This window comes from Protopterus annectens, chromosome 16.part0 (genome assembly GCF_019279795.1).
Source record: "Protopterus annectens isolate FY-2018-M chromosome 16.part0, PAN1.0, whole genome shotgun sequence".
Classification (NCBI taxonomy): domain Eukaryota; kingdom Metazoa; phylum Chordata; order Ceratodontiformes; family Protopteridae; genus Protopterus; species Protopterus annectens.
In genome coordinates this window covers 298814852-298826534 of record NC_056750.1, presented here as the reverse complement: position 1 = coordinate 298826534, position 11683 = coordinate 298814852, and the positions used below count along the sequence as shown (strand labels likewise).

The 11683-nt window shown below is 37.3% G+C and overlaps 1 protein-coding gene across 1 annotated transcript in view; it reads right to left on the bottom strand.

The window, feature by feature from the left end:
• The window catches only part of PTPA (protein phosphatase 2 phosphatase activator), a 1433001-nt gene that overhangs the window by 1134048 nt on the left and 287270 nt on the right, over positions 1–11683 (bottom strand). Inside the window, exon 5 of the mRNA XM_044058017.1 lies at positions 9432–9549. Within this exon, the coding sequence (XP_043913952.1) occupies positions 9432–9549 (118 nt within the window). The remainder of the gene's footprint in view (positions 1–9431; positions 9550–11683) is intronic.

Genomic DNA, 11683 nt, shown 5'->3' with positions numbered 1-11683 from the left:
TATCCAACCCAATCCTATATCTAATTACTACACTGTTATCCGGAGATATTCACCCTAATCCTGGTCCCACCACCTCATCCACTACAGACAAGTCCATACTATTCACCTCCCTAAACTCCCAAGGTATAGTGAACAAAATCCCAAACCTCCATGCCTGGCTCATACACAACAAACCAGACTTTCTATCCATCTCTGAAACTTGGTTAAAACCCCACATAAAAGACTCCAAGATAATACCACCCAACTACTCAATCATAAGAAAAGACAGAACCCATAAAAAAGGAGGTGGAGTAGCTCTCCTATACTCATCTTCCTTATCAGTTACTCCATATAAACAAACCTATTCCCCAATTCAATAATGCTGAATTACTCCTAGCATTATTTCAGGTTAATATACACAAACACATATGTATAGCCACCCTTTACATTCCCCCCAGTGATAATATTCTTACACTCAAAGACATCCTGTTCTGGCTATCCACTAACATTACTAATGAAATAATAATCCTGGGAGACATGAATATCAATTGGTCCTCCATTCAATCTCCCACAAACCCTCTTAACATCAACCTTTATGTCTTCTCACAGCTAATCAACTCCACAACCCACCCCTCAAAAAACCTATCCAGTGGCAGCATTTTAGACTGGATTTTAGTCTCCCACCCTCATTATTTCTCTGATAATGGTAAACTTCCAGACCCTCTTAGTGACCACCTACCCACATTCACATACCGACTCCCTTCACCCATACACCAAACACATAATTATATTACTACTCAACCAAAAAAACTTCAACCCTATAACCTTCTCAGACTCCTTAAAAGCTATAAATTGGAACATTCTAAAAACTCTACCTTTAGATAATGCCGTTGCCCACTTAACTCAACCTTCTTAAACCTTCTTGACTACCATTGCTCCTCTACAGACTAAGCGAATAAAAATCAAAACTGCCCCTTGCCTAACCAAAAGTACTCTAGTCACCATGCAATGCAGAAACAAGTCTGGGCACTCTACCAGAAAAATACGTCTCCCCTCATTTATAACGAATATAAAACACTTAGAAATAAAGTCAAAAAGCTTATTATCACTGACCAACAAAATTACTTCTCCATACTCCAAAACAGCAATAAAACAAACCCTCAGAAATTCTGGAAAGGAGTCGTCACCCTCATCAATCCTGGCAAAATTGACAACCCCAGCCCAGACCCCAGTGCTCCCGACAGATTTGGCCACACAATTTAACTCTTTCTTCATAAATTCTATTTCTAAATTAACCTCAACATTCTCCGACAACACCACTCCTTCCATTTCACCCTCAACTTCCTCTACTAACACTTCTACCTGCACTCCTACACTCTCTTCTTCTCCACTATCACCATTCTCTAATACCCTCTCTACCCCTTCCTCTCCTTTTTCTTTCAAACCTATACCCATATCCACCATAAAAAAACTCCTTCAAAAACTTAAGCCAGGCTCTAATGCCCCTGACAACATCCCATCATACTTTCGTAGCATAGCTGCAGAAGTCATTGCCTACCCCATTAGTATCCTAATAAACCGCTCTAACCAAGAAAGCATAGTACCCCAAATCTGGAAAAAGGCTTTCATCATACCTTTACATAAAGGTGGTAATAATAACAATACAACTAATTTCCGACCCATCGCTATCCTATCTCCCATTTCTAAATTCCTAGAAAAATGTACCCAACTACAACTTCTACCATATCTCGTAGACAATCATCTACTAACTCCAACACAGCATGGTTTTAGGCCTGGTCATAGCACTATGACAGCCCTCCTCTCCTTCCTGGAAACTGTAAACAAAGCCCGAGACTCTGGTCATATTGTCTCTACCTTCCTACTTGACCTCTCTAAGGCCTCTGACACTATAGCTCACAAACTTCTTCTAACTAAACTCTCTCAGCTTAACCTGTCTTCTTCTTCTCTGAACTGGTTCTCCAGTTACTTATCCAATAGATATCAATCAGTAAAATGGAAAAAGGCCACCACTTCTTTCATTGCTACCCCAACTGGAGTTCCTCAAGGTTCCATACTAGGTCCTCTCCTCTTTAATAAATTCATAAATGATTTCCACAATTCTATTCCTTTCTCAAATATCATCCAATATGCAGATGATTCAACTATTATCTGTTCTGCCACATACCTCCCTGTGCTGCAAAAACTTACACAAGATGCATTCTCAATCACAGAACAATGGATGAAAAGAAATCACCTAGCACTAAATGCCTCTAAAACCACATTAATGGTATTCACTCCCTCTACAGTCACCTCTATCAATACAAACACATTTTATATCACTAGTAATAACAACACATCTCTAGAACTGGTGTCTGAGACTAAATTACTTGGGGTCCAAATTAATAGCAAGCTTAAATTCAACTCCCACCTACAACTAAATATCAAAAAAACCCATCAAAAATTAGGCATGCTCTATCGACAAAATCGTTACCTCACACCCTCCACCAAAATCACTCTCTCTACCTCATTTCTTATCCCCTCCCTTCTCTATGGAGCCCCACCCTTAACTAACCTACAATCTTCCCTTAAAACAAAACTTTCCTCATGTTACAACAAAATCGCCAAATTCGCTACTAGCCACAAATCATCTAGCCACCACTGTTCTTCTCTCCACAAACTAAAATGGCTAGAACTTTCCAATCATCTCACCTACACTCAACTGACTCTAGCACAAACTCATTTTCATCCCCCTACTATGTCCATCCCTTTCCTCTGCTTTTAAAATACACCTACCCAACAGAGTACTAAGATCTAACAACCAAAATCTAAGAATTACATAAACATACTCGCCCCCCAGGTAAAAATCTCCTATCCTATGGCCTAGCACTTCTCTGGAACTCCCTACCCCATCCATTCCTATCATCTCTAACCACTTCACTTTCAAAAATCTCTTCACTCTCACCTACTATCCCAGTGGGAATGTTCCTGTTCTCATCCATCATAATATAAACTGGCAAACTCTTTTTTCCCTCCCTTCTGCTAACTTCCTCTACTGCCACTCCTAACTCATACTCTCTCTACTTGTTCTATCCAAACTTTTTATAAACTGGATTATGTGTCATACTTTCAAGCTTAGTCAAGATTTAGGACCTCTCAGTACTTATATAGAAATGTTTTCGTTACCAGTATTATATCTTCTGAAACTTTCATAACCTGTCTGTACTACTTGAAACATTATGCTTTAAGCTGTATCACTTGAAAATATTGCAAGATAACCTAAAACCTACTTGTAACCTTGTTTCTCAAGCCATACTACTTGAAATGTCTTGCTTTAATTTGTTCACTTGTAAACACTGTAATCTAATCTAAACCTATTGTAACCTTCTTACTGGAGCTTTTCTCCCCAGGACTCCATTGAAAACGGGTTCATCTTGGCCCAATGGACTATCCTGGTAAACCAGCTGCAAATAAATAAATAAAATAAGGTATTGGAAATAGGTGATTATTAGATGCTTTCAAATGTCATTATAGTAACCATCATAAAGATAAACATAGTACAATAGATCATTCCATTTTAGGAAATATTATCAATAATATTAAACCAATCCCAGAGACCTTAAAAGGAACTTATAAAAACCCATTACACTCAAAGAGGTCACGGATAAAATCAAAGATAGTAAATCTGGTAAATCTCCAGGAATGGATGGATTAATTTCGGAAATTTACAAATTATTTCCCCAAAATGTAATCACCTTACTTCATAAAACATTAATTGAAATTCATACCATTGCAATTATTCCCCCTTCATGGAAATACTCTTTAATTATACCCATTTTAAAAGAAAACAAGGATGCTAGTCTTTGTAGCTCATATAGGCCAATCTCACTACTAAATAATGACTATAAAATATTTATGTCCATCCTGGTAAATAGAAAACAAAATCAATTGAACAAAATAATCAACACTGCTCAAACTGGATTCATTCAGAATAGACATGCACATTATAACATTAAAAGAATATTGACTTTAACATATTATCTAAATAAAGAAACTATAGAATCCCTGATAACAGGACTAGATATTGAAAAAAGCATTTGATTCCTTAAATTGGGAATATCTAATTAAAATTCTAGAAGTATATGCATTCCCTCTACCCTTTATTACATTTATTAAACAAGTCTATGATGATAACTTAGCCTATGTAAAATTAGGTCCCTTTACTTCAGAATCTATACAAGTTTCGAGAGGTACTAAACAGGGATGCCCAATGTCACCCATTTTATTTGCATTGGTGATCGAGCTATTGGCTATATTAATAAGAAATAATCCAATGATAAAAGGATTAAATATATTAGATCAATACAATTCTAAGATCATGCTCTTTGCAGATGATGCACTTCTTACCCTATTGAACTCAAGAGAGACATTAGCTGAATTAGATATTGTGTTAGATAAATTTTATAAGATTTCAGGATTTTGCTGCAAAAAACAAAAATCTAAATATCTTTTGTTAAATAAAAAAAGGACATAAAAGTAGATAATTGTGTCATAGGAACACAAACTACAACAATAAAATATCTAGGGATAGATCTGTCTGACAATATACAAGATATAATGAAAATTAACTATAAAAGAGTTATTGATATAATAGAGTCTCTAGTGAATAAATATAACTTATTCTTAGAGTCTGAAGACAGACCTCAACTGATTAAAATGGTTCTTCTCCCTAAAATCCTGTATATAGTACAAGCTATTCCGTTAATCCATGACAGATCCTATCTTAAGAAAACAATTCAAAACTACTAAGGTTCTTATGGTACCCTAAAAGAAATAGAATTGCTTATGCACATCATATAAGACATTGAGATCAGGGAGGAATACATTTCCCAGACATTGAATCATATAAAAGCATCATTACTCAAAACAGTGATTGAATGAGTTAACCCTAGTTATACTTCTAACTGGAAAATATTACATATAGTTATTGTATCAAATGAAAACAAACTTATTAAAAATATTAGTATAACAGATAATAATATACTCTGGTATTCATTGTGTCTAAATGTTCAATATAATACTTCTATATTAACAAAATTGAATAAATAATTTATTTGATCACTTTAGAAAGTTTATAAATATGAACATGGATTTATAGGCTTGGTTTTCAACATGAATTCCCTTCAGTGTTACTAAAAAATTTCCATACAGAATTCAGAGACATATTCAGCCATTGGGAACAGAACAATTTAAGTTGCTGGCTTCACTGTATAAAAAAATCAAAACATTCTTGATATACAATATATGAGGTCAACTTACAATTTAAATTCTTCTGAATGGTTAATGCTGCAGAATATACTGACTTTCTCCAAGGATCTATGTAGAGTATTTGAAATAATGTATAATAAGGAAAATATGAAGACTGCAACTTCTTACTTATATAAGTTAATAATAAATTACAAAACATTTCCCAACATAACATATTGGCAAGTTATTACTAGAGGATATTCGATTCAATTGACCCCAGAAAATAAATCAAGTATATTACTCTCAGTAAAACTAACCTCTAGTTCTCAGTATTGGAGAATATTTACCTGGAAATTCCTACATAGATCCTTCTTAACGCCTGATAAAATGTCAAAAATCAATTCTTCTTGCAATAACATATGCTGGAGATGTCAACAGATTGATAAAGCTGATTGGTCTCATATTTTTTATGAATGTATAAAAATTAAACCCTTTTGGGAAAATATTAATACATTTTTAAAGGCGATCTATACAGATAACTTTGTTCTAACCAAAGCACTCATTTTACTGAATATACCTGAAGATGTCTTTTTAGATAAATCTAATCTTTGTTATATGGATAATATTAGCTATAGCTAGAAAGTGCCTAACAAAAAGGTGGAAGTCTAACACTATACCAAGAAGAGAAGAATTTCTATGCTTGCTGAAGAAAACAGCTTTGATGGAAGTTAAAACCAAAGCATTAAGACAGTTTCCGATGCCATTGGCTAATCATCCTTGGAGAAAAGTTTTGGCATTGATTGACACTTTACAAATGGACCTAATCTCCTCTTACAGTAATCAATTCCTAATTTAATTGTAATTACTTTGTTTAACTTGGTATCATATGTTTACACATCAGGTTTTATGTAAATATGTACATAGTTAATATGCTTTTACATTGTATAAGGATTGATATTGTTGATTCTTATTCAAAAGAAAAAATACTGAGTAAAAAAAGAATGCAATAAGCTATTTTAAAAACCTCTCATGAATAATTATGACTGCTGTCACTCAACAAAGATAACATTCCAAGTAAAATGATCCATTTATACAGGCATTTAAAATGTGAGTAGAAGCCAGAACATTAGCAACAGGGCTTAGTACATCATGAACAACTGAAACATATACCAAAAACACCCCCAAAAATAGGATATTAAACCTAGACCATGAGATAGTGTGGAGAAGGCAGATTTTAGGCACTTAATTAACAAAATGTGTGTATCTACGCAAGCAAAAAAACGTAGGCATTAACAGAAGTAAACTCTGCATAGAGAGTAATTTATTGATTTCACTTCAGTGCACACTTAAGATTCAGTGAGTCATTGAGACCTGGATAAGCTTCTGCTCCCAAACGCAATTGCAATTTTAATTCTTGAACCTGCAGTAGGTTATCAGAGACTCCAAAGTTGTTAATCTGCTCTAAAACGAAGAAAGAAAATTTAGTGAACACTACACATAACCTGCTATGCTTACCTAGAGCATTAGATGAGTCACCATTTCTAACTGCAAATTTGTGCTCTTTAATTCTATCGCTATTAATTAACAATGATAAAGACATGACTATGAGCTTTTCTTTACCTATCAGTAGAGATCTGCAAGTTGTTAGAAACATTTTACATGAGAATTGGAAAATAATTTTGAGGGATGCCAGTGTGAAAAATTATTTAGGTAATGAACCCAGTTTCACATACAAATGCACAAGAACTTTAAGATCTTTTTTCGAAAATAAATGACTGAACTTTTTTATCGTCTCCCATTTCTGAACAACATAATCAGAATGGTAAGTTTGCATGCAGCAAATGCGTATGCTGTGATTTCATTTTTAAAGACAAATGCTATTTCTTCTCACACTGTAATTTCAAAGTGTCCTTCAGACATTTTAACTGTAATAGTTCCCTTGTAGTCTATTGTGCAGTGTGCTCTCTTCTTGCAATTGTTTTTACATTGGTAAAACTGTGTGAAGATTAGCAACAGAATTAGAGAGCACAATTCTGCAGTTAGAAATGAGGACTCATCTAATGCTCTAGGGTAAGCATAGCATGTTATGTGTAGGGGTCACTAAATTTTTCTTCTTTGTTTTAAGTGTATTTTTAAAAAGTAAATCAAAGTCAAGTGACAATTCAAAACACATACTCCAAGCTTAAAATGTACTTTCACCAGGAAAGTAAATTTTATTAAAACTAATATGTGGAAGGTTTTTTGTCAAAGGGAACATATCTGCAAGCAGTGGAATTGCACAAATTGACCATCTATCCTCTGAAACCCAGACAGGAGTGCTAGCAAGTTAGCCCATGTGTCAATAATACAAAGATCACTATATTAATGTAGGTTAGCTCAGCTACTTCTAATGACACATTTAAGCAGGTCTAATGTTATGAGGAAATAAAAATCAGCAAATTTAGTAATCATCTTCTTCTTTTGGCTGCTCCCATCAGGGGTCACCACAGCATATCAACTGTTTCCATTTCTTCCTGTCCTCTGCATCTTGCTCTGTCACACCAACCACCTGCATGTCCTCTCTCACCACATCCATAAACCTTATCTTAGGCCTTCCTCTTTTCCTGTTACCTGGCAGCTTCATCCTTAGCATCTTTTTCCCAATATACTCTGCATCCCTCCTCAGCACATGTCCAAACCAATGTAATCTTGCTTCTCTGGCTTTGTCTCCAAACCTTCCAACCTGGGCTGACCCTCTAATATATTTTTTCCTAATCCTGTGCATCCTCGTCACACCTAGTGCAAATCTTAACATCTTCAACTCTGCCATGTCAAGCTCTGACTCCTGCCATGTCAAGCTCTGACTCCTGCCTTTTTGTCAATGCCATTGTCTCCAACCAATATAACATAGCTGGTCTCACTACCCTCTTGTAGACCTTCCCTTTCACTCCTACTGGTACTCGTCTGTCACAAATCACTCCTGACACTCTTTTCCACCCACTCCACCCTGCCTGTACTCTCTTCTTCACCTCTCTTCCACACTCACCATTACTCTGAACTACTGATCCCAAGTATTTAAACTCATCCATCTTCGCCACCTCTACTCCCTGCATCCTCACCATACCTCTATCCTCCCTCTCATTAACACACATATATTGTCTTAGTCCTAGTGACCTTCATTCCTCTTCTCTCTAGAGCATATCTCCACCTCTCCAGGGTCTCCTCCACCTGTTCCCTACTCTCACTACAGATCACAAGGTCATCTGCAAACATCATAGTCCACGGGGGCTCCTTTCTGATCTAGTCTGTCAACCTGTCCATCACCATTACAAAGAAAAGACTCAGAGCTGAACCTTGATGTAATCCCACCTCCACCTTAAACGCATCCGTCACACCCACCGCAGACTTCACCGCTGTCACACTACCCTCGTACATATCCTGTACCGCTCTTACAGACTCCTCCGACATTCCCGACTGCCTCATACAATACCACAACTCCTCTCTAGGCACCCTGTCATATGCTTTCTCTAAATCCACAAAGACACAATGCAACTCCTTCTGACATTCTCTGTACTTCTCCATCAACACTCTCAAAGCAAACATCGCACCTGTAGTGCTTTTCCTGGCATGAAACCATACTGCTGATCACTAATCATCACCTCCCTTCTTAACCTAGTTTCCACTACTCTTTCCCATAACTTCATGCTGTGACTAATCAATTTAATCCCTCTGTAGTTACTACAGCTCTGCACATCACCCTTATTCTTAATAAATGGGTACCAAAACACTTTTTCTCCAATCCTCAGGCATCCTCTCACTTTCCAAGATTTCATTAAACAATCTAGTTAAAAACTCCACTGCCATTTCACCTAAACACCTCCATGCTTCCACAGGTATGTCATGTGGACCAACAGCCTTTCCATTCTTCATCCTCTAATGAGGTGAAATATGATCAGCAAAAATCACAGCCCTATCAAGCAGTTGAAAGATATAAATACAAGTCTGTATGCATTTGTCCTGAATTTTCTTGGTCTTAAACCTTTACTATTCTGCATTATGATCTATACTACATATCACAAAAATGCAAAACGGCATCAGATAACATCTAGAAACTACACTGTCCTCTTTACCCATATGAAACAAAAAATTCTGCAAAGCAAAAAACACAAGGTTGCAAAATACTCTCTGAACAATGCACCAAAGAAGAGCAAGCCGCGTGATATATTTACCGGTTCCATAGTCTATTCGAGTGGAATTTCCAACTGCTTCTTTTAGATAAACAGCAACTTCAGGAACTGCTTCCTTTTGCTCTTCAGGGACAACCGTAGTAACCAGGTTCTCAGCTTCCTGAAATAAAGAATTCCACCATTAATCCACTCCAAAGTAAAAAATATGCTCACAATGCAATCTTCACATTGTAGCACTTGGTTCCACTTGCAAGTTCCAAAGCTTAAAGATCATTTTGCACTTACTGGCAGTCTCTTTCTTCTGGGATGACAGGATGGCTTCATGCTTTGTAAATCTAAATTAATTAATATTCTATTTCATTTTACTCTTATTTCCTACTCACAAGTATTGGCTCTCCACTGACTAATAAGGGTAGTGCTTCCTGTATTCGCATTACCATGCTAGTCATTCTGATGATGCAAAGTTTTCCTGCACTTCCTGTACTATTAGGTTAAGTCTCTTAATATGTCAATGCTGCACAAAGGCTGTGTGTGCCTGTGCCATTTAACAATGGGACAGGTTTTGCAAAATCATGTATATTCTGGACAAAATGAATTATAAACAATGAAACTCTAATACCTTTTGTTAGAGTCTGACTATAATCCTCAGTGATTTACCAAAAGATCGAAAAGCATTATGCGGGATGGATGAGGTTAAAATGAGGCAAAATCAGGGGACTTCAGCAAAGATCATGGACAGATGAAAAGTAATATTCAGTGACATTAGGCAACATCAGAGACAATCAAGTTATAGACTTTGTGCTACTTGATGTGCTTGTGTAACAATGTTTTCACATAAGAGGAATACAGAAGGCATGGGAGTTTGAAAACCGGATTAAATAACCTTAAAATTGAAAATTAGACAAAAAATACAAGTAAAACTGCCTCAATCCAAAAATCTCTCTGTACGCCTTTCTTCTTCCCATTGACTAGGTAATGGACTCTGTTGCCAGCAACACAGGTTCATAGGTTGGTACTAGGCTATTGGCCCTAGGGCCTATGCAAGCCTATCCATAACAATTCCCTGGATATTTCTTCCCGCAGTATTTACTTCTCTGGACCCATGTCTAGCAGGGTGACTGACATGATCCCCAGGGTGAATTTCCCATCTCCCATCGAATCATTAAGGTTCCTTTTGAAGAGGGCCAATGATGCGCTCTGCTTGACATGTATGGGTAGTCTATTCCAGAGTACGGGGAGTCTCTGGGTCAGGAACCTATCCCTCCAGCAGGTTTTGTTCATTGTGATGACAAGGTTTAGATCCCTGGAGCATGTGGCTCTGAGGGATTGGGATTTCTTTAAGTGGAGCATGTCCAACAGCTCAGGGTTTGACATGGCCTTGTATGTTAAGCAGAGATCGCCTCTGAGTAGACGATATACCACCGAGTATAGCGCGAGTTTATTTTAGACTATCAGCATATGGCATCTGCTTTAGGCTCGTGATTCTTTTAGTGAGGTATTTATGTGGCCTATCCAGCTGTTGCAGATGTCTTGGGAGGTACATATCAAACAGGACATTATACTCTATAATGGGTCTAATGAGGGATGAGTACAGTGGGACAATGGCCTCCTTTTTTCTGGATGAAAAGCCCTTAGTGATGAGGTGTGCCACATAGGATTTCCTGACTGTTGTGGCAATGTAGTTATCGAAAGTGAGACCACTGTCCACCTGTGTCCCCAAGTCTCTCATCACACTTTCGATGTTTAGTGTCCTGCCACCTATGTGGTAATTCATGGGTAGATGTTTTTTTCCAAAGGGAATAACTATACATTTCTTGGCATTAAGCTTGAGCCCATAACTCTGGCACCAGGCATCTGTTTCTGTAAGGCCCTTTTGTAGAATATCCACATCATTTGGGGGTTCAATAATGGCTCCCAGTTTGCAGTCATCTGTGAACTTTGTTAGCCAGAGTCCCTTAGTGTTGGCCTGTACTTCAGAGAAATAGATGTCAAACAAGAGTGGTCCCAGGACTGAACCCTGAGGTACTCCACTTGTCACTTGTCTGGAGCTGGATTTGGAGTCGGCTACTTTTACAGTCTGGGTTCTGTCAGTAAGCCAGTTGGCAACCCATCGAGTGACGTAGGGATTTATGCCCAGCTTAGTAAGTTTATCTATGATTCTAGAGTGAGGAATGGTGTCGAAGGCCTTGGCAAGGTCCAGATAGGCTGTGTGGACTGCCTTACCCTCGTCCATAGCACTGGAGACTGATTTGAAGAAGTCAATCAGATTCAGGAGACAAGATCGGCCTTTCACA